At 36.1% G+C, this 15,521-nt stretch overlaps 1 protein-coding gene and 1 long non-coding RNA gene across 2 annotated transcripts; both read right to left on the reverse strand.

Moving 5' to 3' along the window:
* Positions 1 to 8,829: 8,829 nt before the first annotated feature.
* Positions 8,830 to 9,536, reverse strand: LOC146737921 (uncharacterized). The gene is made up of 2 exons (XR_014930789.1): positions 9,449 to 9,536; positions 8,830 to 9,008 (listed from the first exon to the last, which is right to left on the reverse strand). It is a non-coding gene; the product is annotated as an uncharacterized LOC146737921 (long non-coding RNA).
* A 3,643-nt stretch (positions 9,537 to 13,179) lies between these two features.
* Positions 13,180 to 14,376, reverse strand: LOC102800871 (carbohydrate sulfotransferase 1-like). The gene has a single exon (XM_006825914.2). It carries the CDS (start codon positions 14,374 to 14,376, stop codon positions 13,180 to 13,182), a length of 1,197 nt encoding a protein of 398 aa, XP_006825977.2.
* Positions 14,377 to 15,521: the final 1,145 nt, after the last annotated feature.

Here is a 15,521-nt window from a genome sequence, read left to right on the forward strand (position 1 = left end):
ATTTTATTTTATTTTATTTAATAATCACAATGTTTTTTTTATATTATTTTGTTATATTATTTTCAATCTTCCTTTTATTTTTGTTGTTGTTATTTTTAGTTTGTCTTTGATTATTTTATCTTCAATTTACGTGTCAAAAATAATAAACCACGTTTTGTTGTATATTTGCAGGCTCGGTGACGAACCACTGCGATGAGATGGGTTTTGACATTTATTGCACATCCTAAATTTAAAACCAGTTCGAGGATGATAACGATCATTGTGAACAAAAATAGCTGCACTTTGATATGAGCTGAGCCAGTGATAAATTACACCTTTAACGTTGATGTTCTGACCGAATTAAAAGAAAGATTTGATTGGCCAGGAGAAACACGCCGCACAAAGACAATGGCCATTTTGTGTTACACGTGTGCAATTTGAAGGGTAATGTTTGTTACCGTGTGAATTAAGAGAGAACACTCAGTGAACGTCTATCAAAGCGTCTAACTATTGCGTCAACAAAGATGCCTTAGTGAGAAATATGTGATTTTAATTTCAAATCATCTGCAACAATTTGAGCATTATATGTTAACTTTCAGATCTGTTAAAAACTACGTTCTGCAAGTATTATTCTGTTACTGTTTGTCCCCTCTACACATCAGGCAAATTGTGCATTGTTACATAATGTTCCCTTTATATCGTCGTGACCCATGCTATTCCAATTACTGATGCTTCCTCACGACACATGCCTATTTAGAAATGCATTATAGTCCCCCCCCCCAGGTGATTCAATATCGATATATGGGTGCTAACAATTACTACCGCAATCGAGGTAGCTTGCAACGAGAACGAGGCTATGGTTTTAAGTGTATTAAAATTGGGTCACAATTGCGTGTTCCTCACATTCACATTTCTGGACCTTTAGTATTAATGATAATAAAGATAATATAGAGTGATTTGTAATTAATTGTTAAGATGACATGAATATTGAGAACACGTCTCTTGATTTTTAAACATTACTTGACCTGATTAATAGTCCGAATTGGAGCAAATGGCATGTTCCATTCAGTAATTCATCAGTCTGGAGGTCAGGGTACCATATCTGCATAATCATATGTAACAATGATCAGATAAGTGTAATGCAAACATATTGAACTTTTGACATCATGGCTGACTAAAAATAGCCAACTCAACCTTAGTTGTCAGAGACTCAACTGGTCATGTTGGTGGGTAGCAAAATTTGTATTTCCGTTGTAATTGTAAAAGATGGCTAGATATAGTTGGGGGAATTCAAAATTCAGTTGTCGTTTTTAAAAACATACACTTTGGTGCCCCAACAATATCTTGTATTTATACATTATTTGGTCGCCGGAAACGTTAAAACAGCTGATTGGTCGCTCGATAAATCCATCCTATGAATCAGGTCATGTCGATCCATACACATTTCACTCGCTTGCATTCAACTTCTCTGGGGGTCACTGCAAGCTAGGCAGTGTTGCCATATCATTTTGTTGTCTGATGTAAACAGCAAGTGATGAGCGAACTCGAATAAACATGATGTGGGTACAACATAATATCACTGGGGGAGGGGATAGATTTGTTAGACTCGGACATTTTCCATAACCAACTAAATATCATTTGAATAGAAATGTTATCGCAGAATATCAACTCTTATATTTGTATTTGGTAGATAATAAAGGTTGACCCGACAACAAAATCACTGGTATGAGACAAAACATCTTGGTTTGCATGCATTCCAAGTGTCGCAATCGAACGTAGACGTTCCGTCAATGTGAAAGTAAGGCTTGCAACGCAAAAAGTCACCAATGGCCGCGTCATGGTAAAGGGTAGTGGTCGTCAAACCACTCATGCGCGAGATATGGTTCTCTTCTAAACAAATATGGCGACTTTGACTGTTGCGCAGAGTACAGACGTTACCTTTAATGTCTTAGGTGATTGGAAGGTATCGAAAGAGTCACCGGCGGTAATTAGTGCAAACTCATACTTGTGATTTCCATTAGAAGAGCGCATTGGATTGTGGGAAAATCAATGTTTTAGCAACGCAAGTGTCGCACATGCTCGGCGCGACGAACGCCGCCCTTCAATTGTAGTCGATGTCCTCGATGTATTTATAGGGAAAACCGGCCTCGAGGTGGATTCTAACACGCTCGCAATCCAACACCTGAGCGGTATTTTAGGTTTTGTTGCATCGAGCCTTGATCAATTCTGGTTAGAATAATTCTTAATTCAACGAATAATTCCTAATTTAACGACAAATTACGACCTTTTGCTTCAAAGCTACCATGGAGTCATGACCAGATTAAATACAGTAATGTGTGTTCAAGTTTATTAATTTAACTTTATTACTCAGAGCCCAAAAAAGATTGTAATTTCTTTACGGTGATGTATTGTATTGTATTGTATTGTATTGTATTGTATTGTATTGTATTGTATTGTATTGTGATTTTTGATTTACGGGTATGTAAAACGAAATTACATTAACGGATGTAACTGATAACTTTTCCAATGAAATCCTTAGCACCCCGTTGGCAGGCCAGTCACACTGGTTCTCACCACAAGAGGTTACGATCCCCCCTGCCAAATGCTGAGTACAACTGAAACTAATATCTACATATTTACATGAAAAATTGTCCACCTGTGCGGATCTATTTGTGCAGGAGTTTTACGACCGTATGCCCTTACTGGTATTGTATTGTACAGTGTCTCACTCAGAGACCAGATTAAACGTCTGCCATGATAATGTCAATAACGGTATTACATTTAAACGCAGTCCCTCTATTAGATCCTGTGATTTAACGTTTTGAAGCAAATGTTCTCTGTGTACAGGTTATGTCACGTGATAGTTACGACCTTGTAGCCACGACCACAGTACGTGGGTTGTTTATGCTTTAACTATCAGGTGACAATGGATTGAACTAATTTGGACCATGGCTATCGAAGGTTTTAACCAATCCATATTCCGTGTTTTCGGTACTATGATCTATACCTATTACCCGATATTCTTTATTGTCACCAACTTAGACACTGGCTGCTTCACCGACCAGTAGTTAAAGTAAACATTCATTCAATCAACAGATAGCTCTCTAATTTTAATAAACAGGGACGGTAAACTGGTCCGATCCATGCTGATTCATAACCACAGTGAGCTGCGTTAGACATGTTTTGAGAAGTCTAGGTGATTCAACTTGAAGGCAATGTCCAGCATTATAATCATTTTCATCATGAACAAACAAAGTCATTCACAACTGAGTGCACAACACCCAACATTTCCATTAACGATTTTACACCAAATAACAAAAAATTCTTCAATGATTTATGCAAACTGATATGTTCACATAAAATACGTAAACAGAGAAAATTGCTCCCTGCCTGTCCTTGGGTATGGAGTTAAGCTCAAGCATAAATGAAATGCCCTTTTTAATAGTCAAAGAAATTCAGTTTTCAAATACCCGCAATCTATCATTTTGAATTGAAATACTTAATCAGAATTGTGAAAGAAGGTATTTACTTTGTATTATTTGTGTTATAATATGTAGAAGTTTATGTTCAAGGGTAAACGGAAGGCGATTTTAAAATGGCTTATGTAGTAATGAGTCAGTTTGAAGTCTGTAATGAGTCACCTCGATCTGCTCCATTTTACATTTTACTATTTTTTTTTATTATGAACGCTAGATTGCGAATAATTTCTGAATTTACTGCATATGTACATACCAGCTGTTGGATGGTTCAGTAAATTATTTTGGGATTTGTTACTAGCCGACTTGGCAGTGAATGACTTGGATTGTTTGTTTGTTTGTTTGTTCAGGGGTAATAACATGGCGTTTGATGGGGTTGCGAATATACACAGACCAGCTGTGAGTTCACTTCCAGATGTTACACACACACTTGGCGAATAATTTCAATAATGACCCCTTAAATCACTGTTTTAGAGGTTCCTGTTGTATTGGCGCTACATAAAGCAAGCAAAATGTAGGCCGGCGTGCTCCCTGTATACAAAGCCCCAGTCTGAGTGACCAGCGCCCTCTAGGGCGGACTGAACCAGAGAAACTTGTATTCATTTTGCTTTCGGAATTCATTTCAATCATTCTGTTGTGCTTTAGTGTGATTTTCTACCCACTCAGAGCTCGTTCTGTTGATAAACAGAAAATTATCCTCATCCACTGGCGTCAGAAGAGGAGTGACAATCTTTTTTAGATAAGATATATAGAATACGATATCAAAGAAGTATATTAAAAGACGAATAGCGACGATAAACTTTCTGCTCTTAGTGTTGTCTCATCAATGCCCCGCCCATATCTATTTCATATTACTTATCTATCACAAATAAGATAATTTTCGTCTTTATATTTAATTTACAGCCGAATAAATTGTAGTAAGAGGAGTGACAGATTATTAGATGAGATAGAAATAGTAGATAAACTATCAGTGTTCACGTCGCGTGAGAATATCATTAACAAATAAGATAGTGTTCGTTCGTTCGTTGAAATTGATCCCTCTTGACAACAAAATGCTTGCTAGTCGGGAGAGTTTGTTTGAACTGATTCTAATATCAAGTAAACGGTAGATAACACTAAAAACAATAACATTCCTAAAAATGAGGTAATGTGTGCGCGTTTGATATCGTCTGCTTGTACTGTCTATGACAAAGTACATGTGAAGATATGTCAAGTTCTAGACCAGTGGAGTTGCCCAAAGACTAACAATCTCAATAGAGCGTAATGACAGTGACCCCCTTGCCTAATCCCACGACTGATTATACATCTAAAGGGGATTCGTCTATAAGGCCAATGGGATGGCCATTCATCTATGAGATTGGATGCACACTTTATGTAACACCTGATTCTCTGTGAGACAGAAATGTTATATAAATATACTTCAGTTGTAATTTCACTTGGAATGCTAAATTAACATTTATTGGTGAAGCTGTTATATCGGAAGCCAATACTCGTGCATAAATAATATGAAATCCGAGAGCATTGCTAGTGTTTGTTTGATTCCTGGACTTTATGAGAGGATCTTGAGGTAGGTGCCCAAAACCTAGTTCTAACTTACCATCTATTTTTAATTTAATATAACATAATATAAGTCTTGCTTTCTAGTAACGAGATGTCTCTGTGACGTCATCACGACTAGCTGTAGAACAGTTGAATACACAACTGTGTTTGACTGTGTAGTCACTCGTCATTTAGAATTTCCCATAAACATGACGTCATTGATGAACGACTGCGACTGAAAATTAAATATGCAGAGCAGCGTTGTCGGGTCCAAGTTTTTAGGCTGCATATGTCTTATTATATCATTGATATCTATTTTAATTTTAGCCATACATGTAACATGTAAGTTGATCGGTTAAAACAATCACGAGAAACTAATTGCGATCAAATCATATGTCTGATCTTAATTATTTTATTTTGCATGTAAAAAACTGTGGCCATATGTGTTACATGCAAAATATCCATTTGAACGGTTAAAGCAGTTTTGCGAAACAAGTGCCCCCAATTTTTGCCATTTTTGGTGAAAATTCAAGATCGCAACCAAAATATGTGACTTATCCAAATGATTTTATTTATCCCGTAAGAAGCTATGCCCATAAATGTTACATGCAAACTATCCACTACATCGGTTAAAGTACTTTGGAATGGGATGGGCGCTTAGTAGTAAACGTCTAACAATGCATGTAACATTGTATCATTTCAACTCAGTTCAAAACTGCGTTCAACATTGTTTAAAAAAATGAACTTTGTCACCTGTACACTTCAGATTGTATTGTTACTTAATATTTTATTTATATTAGCTATTAAAATGAACAATTGGTTCCGCACAATGGATAGAAATGACGATGAGAGTAATATAGAGTGCTTTGCAATAGACCGTCTCCCGTTCATTGCGAGATATCTTGTTAGTCGTGAAATCGAACGTAAAACCAGAGGTCATAGTGTCGTAGTGGCGCTAAACTATTCCATGAATAATAAGGTGCTACACACATTTGAGGCTGGTCAATTTTAATGAAGCGAAGATATTTCAACGCCATATTTCTATCTTTTAGACAATCCTTTCTAAAAGATAGAAATTTCGACATTTTCAACTACAAAAAATAGGAATTTAAATTCAGAATCAAATCATTCTAATTTTGTGGCAGAATCACCTTTTTCACGCTTTGCGCGAGATCTCGCAGTGGACTGAAAATCATCTATTAATTCCCATGGTGATAACAGTTTAGTAACGCATATATATATATATATATATATATATTTGCAATCGTCGATATTGGTTTGATTTGTAGTTATGAAAGATTTCTAAATGAAGAACCAACGAAACAACAAAATATAGTGCGTGTTTTCAAATGTATTGCTTAAATACGTTTCGTCTCCAGAGGGCGTGCTACATAGAAAAAGTGTATCGAGGACAGCGAAATTACATCCACAGGTTCGCCATGTCGAAATCTTTTTACTTCATTAAATGCCACGGGTTCTCCGCAATCTAGGCGGCGTGGCCATATTCTTTTGTGTGTAATTTGTGACTATGTCGTACACAGCAAATATTGAGCGCAATTAAATTAACATATTGTGGTTATAAAATTATATCACTGCGTGGTAGACTTCTTCGAGTAGCAATAATATGTGGTTATTACGAGGATACCTGAAAGTATGCACAAAGACAGTACAGAGGGAGTATCGACCGACGCACATCTTTTCCTTCCAAGGATACATCATGGAAATTCCGAACAGTTTAGAACAGAATCATCGAACTTTTTTGTGTGGAGTCCGGTCAAACCCTTGTGGCAGCCATGTTTGTTTTTATTATTAGAGGACGCTTACGGTTAGTGTTCTAATTTCCTTTCTTGTGATGAAGATATTGGCATCGTTGGCAGAAACAGATAAATTTGTCGCCTTTCTCGTTTAATGTGATTCATCAAAGTCGCTTTTAGTTCATACTTTAGATTTCAACTACAATAGAGTACAACGGCCCACTTAAGCTTCAGACCTGGCATATTGACTTGCGAAACAAGATGAGGCAAACACAATTTTATGTTTTTAGATGAAAGGCGTGAGTGAGTTTGATTAATATTGGTGGTGAACCCGATCACATTTTTTTTTAGTTTTATTATTATTTTATGTGTTCACATAGATTTAATATAGCGGATTTTACTTATCAGCGAAAATAGCGAAATTAAAACCCAGTGAATAATTAATACATCTACAGTATTTATTCATTTTCGACTAATAAACCAATGGAATACACATATGGTGTATATTAAAGTGTAATGATAAGCTTATTTGTATTGCCTGACACACGTCACGAACATGTCAAGAACAATGTAATATGTTCACATAAGTTGTATGATACGTTAGAATTGAGACGATAACAACACACGCTATACATGCAAAGGCTTATGGGTAGACGCTTGCTTGTAAACAATGACACGCTATGGCCACCTGACGCATGCGCAGGTGACGACTCCCCCGCTTTAACATTCTTCAATACCAACCAATGAATCATGTATCCACACCACCTATTGTTTTAATAATAGAAAACTATCATTTATTTTTTTAGTGTTGTATCGCCACATACACTTCTACTTCACATAATGTTAGAACGTTAGCCCACTCAGGTGACAATCAAATGTGATTTCCCCTCTTCACTGATTTCTGTACCAGTTTACTTGATCCCCACATTGGTCATTTCGGCGAATAATAGAATAATCACAAACAAACACCACAGCTTCATCAATTCTATCAGCTGGAATATATAATCATATTTCATAGAATTACTAGATGTATCAAGGAATTTTTAATCTCAAAGTAAATTTAATAAACTATATTGAATAAACAATTCACTGTTTGTTGAATTATAATCATGCATAATCCCCCCTTAAACAAAATGAAATCTACATTCTTTGAAACGCTATTTCCTGCATTTTGAGGGCAAATTTTGCTGACACAAAGGGTTTCAGGTTGACTTTGGAGGGCTACGTCCCCACCATTTTTCTCGAGGGGCGACCTCCCCATGCCTCCTCCCCTATGCCGCCGCCACTACAAGTGATGGGCCACATTTTTCTGTTGTTTGAAAGACCACAATTTGTATAAGCCACTACTCACATTACACTTTCTATTTTATTTACAGATGCTCTAGTTTTTAGGACAAATAATAAGCTGCAATCAACAGAAGCTTATATTGAAAGATTCATGAGTGATTGTTGATGATTGTTTCAAAGGCTAGCTGGCATTTTGTTGTCCATTCACAGCTGGCCTTCCTTCTCTTAGTTGGCAGTTCCAAAGTCAAGTCTAACAGGTCGTATTAACTTGGAGCATCCATCAACAAATCTTATGTAATACCCAATCTGATTGAAATCTGATGTAGTGTACGGGCTTTAATTATTTTGGCTATGAACTTATTTTGATTTTATTTTTTATTACTTTTGTTATTAATGCATTTTTATTTTATTATTTTACTTTGATTTTAATTTTGTGATTTTTTTTAATTCCGCCCTACATTACATCTGAGCCTCAATCTGATTAAAATCTGATGTAGTGTACGGGCTTTAATTATTTTGGCTATAAACTTATTTTATTTTTTATTACTTTTGTTATTAATGCCCTTTTATTTTATTATTTTACTTTGATTTTGATTTTGTGATTTTTTTTTATTCCGCCCTACCTACATCTGATCCGACGCCTATGTAAGTCCCGTTCAAATCTCGCGTAAGTAACAGCCAATCACAGCCCCCCTTTTATACAGGCTGTCGGTTGCTTACTTTTCAGTGTAGCGACACTCTACGGGCAATCTTTCTGTACATTATATTTTATCCCCTTGAATAAACCATTAATAGAAAATTGCTAGTATATTTTTATTTGCAAAAGAAATTTCACAGCATTTTACAATTTTTGTCATTACATTGAATATTTTTTTCACTTCCAACAAATGTGTACACTTCCAGATACATCTTCGCCAGCCAAGGTTCGTTCATTCAGTCATCGCTTCAATTTTACATCACTGAGCATAATTATCTAGAATGGAAGCAAAAAAATAAGTAAATCGTAATGATTAGAACACTGTAAACAGCTATAGTAAACAATGCAAACTGATTTTAAATTGTATAACGGTCACCGGCCCACGGCATCGACGCAGAAAATTGGATTCCAGTCCAAATCAGCTCAATTACTTTAATAAAGAGTTATTGTATAATGTACAAAATGTTGATACAACTTGATAAATATTTACAGCTACGCTTCAATACCGTAGACGATGTTGGCCCGATCGTCAACAAAACATCACCCGTCTCCAGGGCAGGCGACTGGAAAAAGTCACTGGTGTTCGGTCGAAACGGTGGAAACAAAATCGTCACTCCCAGAATAACTATGCACAATAACGATCTAAAGTCGAACCATTCGAGCCACAATAATAACATAAAAATGACTTTCGTTGCATTTGACAATGATAAACTTACCGAAAAGCCGTGTTATTCTCGGTCGCTAACGTCGGTATAATCCGCCATTTTATTTGAGTGTGTTTGCCACCCGACTCCGCCCGGTGACGTCATCATACCGGTGTTCGGTCATACCGGTGTTCGGTCGAACTGGTGGAAACAAAATCGCCACTCCCAAAATAGATACGCAAAATAACGATCTAAACTCGAACCATTCGTGCCACAATATAAACATCAAAATAAAAATGACTTTCGTTGCATTTGACAATGATAAACTTACCGAAAAGGCGTGTTTTTCCCGGTCGCTAACGTCGGTATAATCCGCCATTTTATTTTAGTGTGTTTGCTACCTTTTCCAGTCGCTTGCCCTGGAGACGTGTGATGTTTTGTTGACGATCGGGCCAAAATCTCTACGGTATCATTGAAGCCGTAGCTGTAAATATTCATCAAAATGTATCAACATTTTGTACATTATACAGTAACTCTTTATTACAGTAATTGAGCTGATTTGGACTGGAATAAAACATTTTTTTATTTGGAACACATCGCAATTGATCAGAAAATATTTTTTTGCTCCAATATTCTGCGTCGATACCGTGGGCATAATACAATTTAAAATCAGTTTGCATTGTTTACTATAGCTGTTTACAGTGTTCTAATCATTACGATTTATATATTTTATTGCTTCCATTCTAGATAATTATGCTCAGTGTTTGATGTAAAATTAAAGCGATGACTGAATAAACGAACCTTGGCTGGCGAAGATGTATCGGGAAGTGAAAAAAATATTCAATGTAATGACAAAAATTGTAAAATTGGAATTTCTTTTGCAAATTAAAATATACTAGTAATTTTCTATTAATGGTTTATTCAAGTTGGCAAAATATAATGTACAGAAAGATTGCCCGTAGAGTGTCGCTACACTGAAAAGTAAGCAACCGACAGCCTGTATAAAAGGGGGCCTGTGGTTGGTTGTTACTTACGCGAGATTTGAACAGGACTTACATCATCGGATCAGATTCTTGTTGGCTTTCGAAATTACCAAAACTTCAAAAAAATAAATACTAGATCAAAATAAAATAAAATAAAATAAATATACAAAAAAACAAACAAACAAAAACTAGGACCATATTTTAATCAGATTGATGTAATACCTAGCATATCAAGAATTATCTGAGTTCTTGTGCATTTGTAGGTACCTGCCATGTCCTCAGAGCAGCTACTTTCTCAGGATCTATTAGTCCACTCTTCGTTGAACTAGGTGTGGCAGTATTTGACTTGTTACTTATAGAAGCGACATTTGAAGCTTTTCTAGTCTCTCGAAGAGAGATTCTTATTGCTTGATGCTCTTAAAATGTGAATGAAAACACGATATCATCGAGTTACTAACAGACATATTTTCATATATAGATCTTCCATGCATTGCTCCAAACAGCCATAAAACGTGCGTACTACATTGGTCATACCAAATAGCAAAACCACTTTGCTTCACTTAGGGTATCAAGGCGCTCCACAAACTCTAGTATTGTGTGTAAATCATGTAGATGTATACATTGAGTATAATTTTTATACTAAACGACTCCCTATTAGCGAAACCTTTAAGCAGACTTGTTTATACTTCAAGTTGTTTAACTTTGTCATACACAGCAGGTAGTCATCTGTGTTCATGTTTACAGCCTGGTTGGCATTAGTACTTAAGTTCAACAACAGTACACTACCTCTAAGTTTATCTTATGTTTAGAAAAGATTTGTATCTAATGGTTTTTGAAAAATTTGCATTTGTTCTGGGCCTATGAACGAAATTAACAAGTTAAATTCAAGATTGTCAGTTCAACTTTGGCTTTTTATTTTTATTTTTCTCACATGGTTTGACTGCTATGACCAAAAGCACCACCAGTTGGTCTTATCATGTCAGCTTTTTCATATCAGTCATAAAATACATGCTCATTTAGTCACTGCTCATTTAGTTTAGCTTAGTTGACGCTCCATAGAGATTTTTTTGGATGTCTAAACTTTCTTCATATATGACCCCCTTGATAAAACTTCAAGCATCGAATGTGTTCTGATACTTTTGTATTGTTGCCACTTGTATCGTTTATTGTGATCGCTTGGTATGTCATTCCGTTTCCAATGTTGTCTTGGTGTCAGTAGTTATACAATTTAGTCTTAATAAATACTATTTAGTTTTTGCTCCATTACCATGCACCATATTTATCAGACAACTGGGTGACACCAAGTTGCCAACAGCACAACAGACAAATACCTCTATGGATATCCAATATTACACAGTAATATGGTGCCTTGTTACGGCGACAAAATATGTAATCAGTGTACAGCTACTTAAAAGCTAAAGGAAGCACGCAAAACTAATGACACAGGGGTTACATGATTTATGGTGAAAACAACACTCATTCACAGACTTGCAGGTAATATACGACTATTCTACTTAATAATTACAATTGTGACAACCAGTGACATTGCGCCTGTTCAAATAATAAATAAATCACTGAAAATGACGAACATACATTGTATGGATGATGTTTGTGGATGACATACACAGCATACATAAACCTAGATGGAAATATGAGTATACAGTAATACAGTAATCCGTGAAAAGATTTACAGAATCCATGATGAGAAAATATCAGTATCAAATAAATATTACACAGTAATATGGAAACATATACACTCTGACCCAGTGAGGGCGCCATCACGCTGAACCACATGACAAAGCAGTCTCACTGCAGTTGTTACAAATATGCGAGATGTGAGAAAGCAAATAACACCTATATTAGATAAATGTGATTAAATTAATAGCATAATAATTGGCAATGGCCGATATCAATGTATCTAGATATTGCTAAATTAATTATACCACTCATAGGAGAAGCATAACGAAATACACACAGTGTGCACCACATAGTTGAAAACCCGTTTACCCAAGGCGCCGCTTTTTGTTTCCATAGCGACCTATACAACGTATGTACGATACACTGTTTGCTCACTTCTAAATCGAACACGTGCTGCGCGATGACTCCCACCCTTCCAGTGACAACTGCTACTGATATTTGGTTTATTTTCATAAATTACTACATTTTGTTATCTTTATATTGGTTTAACAATATTTTAACACGGCAAGTTTAATCATCTTCCTCTAAAAAACAAAACAAAAAAAACACTACAAAGTGAAAATGACATACGCAACCGTAGATTAAGAGAATTTACAAGTATAAAAGAACACAAATGACTGACAACAAACTTAGTCAGATGAACCATAGAGATAAAAGACAGAATCTGTCCTTTACCTGCATGGAGGAACTGTGTCAGGTGATTCATGTTAATTGAACTATGTCACGTGACCATGTCGTACTAACTCTGCTAGGAGACTATCATATGTGAGAACTATGCCACGAGACCCATGTTAAATGAACTATATATACAAGGCAATTTTAATAAAGTCTTTCATGTTAAGATTGTTGGCCCTTCCCTATTTTACTCTCATTTCTATTGTTCAAATTCATTGAAGATTTTTATACATTCCATATAATAAACTATAAAATCTATATTATAAAACGACACAAATTTAAGCACTGTTTCAGTTAGAATACGTAAATAATTCACGCAGGGCACGTAAATAATTTATTCAGAATACGTAAATGATTCACTTAGGAGAATAAGCAAATATGCAATATACGATGGTATCTTAATATCACTCAGGCTTGTAATGCATAAATGTAACATCCCCTAAACTGTTAATATGCTGGAAGATCATTAACTAGAGATGTTTTGGTGTCAATTAATTCCAATTGGTTGTTGACAAGTTTATAACCAAAATCTGCGAACAATTTACTTGAGCATAATTCTTGGACTCGTAATACTTCTTCTATTTTTAACTTGTTTCTCCATCGTTCGCCATTATTACCCTTTTCAAAAACTTCAAATTCTTCAACTTCTTGCAAAACGGAGCGCATGACGTCATTGCGGAACTGGACCCCTACAAAATTGTATATTATTTGAAGTGTCTGTCGTAGTTGCCTTTCCATATCTTCGTATCTTATAATTAAGTACCTGTCTTTCAACCAATCCGGGAGCTCCGATATTGCGAGGTGATTTAGTTTTAACCAATTACAGTAGTCCAACATTAAATCCTCCATTTTTGAATGAAGCTTAAATTCACGGTGTTCCACTTCATTGAAATTTTCCTCGGGCGTAAACAATTTTGTAAATTTCATTCGCGATGGAGCCATCCCCCGGGGATCTCGAACGATAAATATGATTTTCACATTGTCTTCTGTTACCAATCTTTCAGCCTCGAGAATGGAATACAGCCGACACACTTTGATCACCTTGTGAGGTTTCGATTTACATATACCAGTGACAGCTTCGTTGGTTATATTAGGTCGCGGCAAATACGTCAAATATGACCGCAGCACATAATACCAAATGTTGTTCAAAGAATCGATGAAATACGGATGTCCAGTAAAGTTACAATTATATATATCGTGCATAAAATCGAGTAGGTCTTCGCGAATATCCGATAATTTATCATAGCTATCTTGCAAAATATGTTTTTTCAACGCTCGTTGTAACATTCCTCCGGGTTCGTGAACGCCGAAAAAGTCGGGATTCCGCGATAGAAATCTTTCCGTGATCGTGGACCCTGTTCGAAAGCGTGATACTATCAGTACACGAGCTCCATTTTGAGTTGATATTGTTCTGCGCTCGTTACCTGTTGCTCTGGGTGGTAAATATCGAACGTTATTCTTTTTGCGCGTGATTTCCGTCTCAGTCGATAGCTTTGCTTCAATCTCTTCTATAGGTGTAACGTTCCATTCCCTTCCCGTCCCGTCAGCCACGTCACTTGCCGGAGATGTTGATGAAAACACGTAACTTAAAGCAAGCAATGCACACATATAAAAGAACAGTTTGATGCTACTGGGTCGTCTCATTTCTAAGGATAATCCTCCCTATAGTTTAAGTATGTGATCAAAAATCAACACCTGTGACATTACCTTATGGTAACAGCTTCTATTTAGCAATTATTAATGTACGAGTATAGGTCAAAGTTCGGAAAAAGGTCATTGCTCACATACCTGATGCTACATCATAATAATTTAATTAATCGTGCAAATATATATAAATGTTAATTTTTTAAAGTATTTAGACTGAATCCGTTCTTGTACTGACAATGTAATCTAATCATGGTTCGTGTATAGTCACGTGATGTTATGCAGTGTTGAAGGGCGGTGGTCGTTGCGCAGCGCGTGTTCGAATTTGATGTGAATAAAAGTATCGTTGTACTCTCGCTCCCAGTCAGTCAGTAAATCAATATTTTTGTTTACTGTTAATTTTGCGTTTGTTCTGACAATTTTACACCAAGTTGGCTCTTGATATTTCAACCAGAACCGGAAATTTATGCCATATATTTGTAATGATTTAATCTATGGAAGGATTATTATTTCATAACAATAACATACTCAACTGCAACAAGGGGGTACTTTCCCTTCACTTGCGCCACGAACAACACTGTGAGCAAACACGATGAAGCGTCGACTAACATTAATTATCATCGACAACACCAATAATCACCATATGCTACCATATTAAGCCTCTTCGCATCATGAAGTTACACCCTCTATATTAATATGTTGAAATATTATATGCTTATTAGTTTCCCATGATACTTTGTGGCTGTTCGTTTACTAAAATAAACAAAATATGCAAAGTTATCTAATCCGTTTCAATAATCATGCTCATTGCACAACTCAGTCCCAGAAAGCCACTGATTGTGTTTTAGTCAAAGAACGAATGCACACAATCAGAGTAACGAAGGATTTTCTACATCATCTCAGTTCGTAGCTTTGTCAGTTGTTTTATGTCATGGACTGTTTCGATTTTAAATGCCAGCTCGTCAAATTTTACTTTGCTTTGGTGTTTTTGTTCTCACGTCCAGTGATTCACCAGTTGAGCCTATCAAGGGGCACTGTGCATGTGGGCAATGTTATGCACGCGTGGCTATTTCAGGTGTTGTGTGTACAGGTAAATACGGAAAATCTGTTCAGGGACTGGACAGAAATTACTGGGGCGGTGTTTT

Source organism: Saccoglossus kowalevskii, chromosome 10 (genome assembly GCF_978046115.1).
Source record: "Saccoglossus kowalevskii chromosome 10, keSacKowa6.1, whole genome shotgun sequence".
Taxonomy (NCBI): Eukaryota; Metazoa; Hemichordata; class Enteropneusta; family Harrimaniidae; genus Saccoglossus; species Saccoglossus kowalevskii.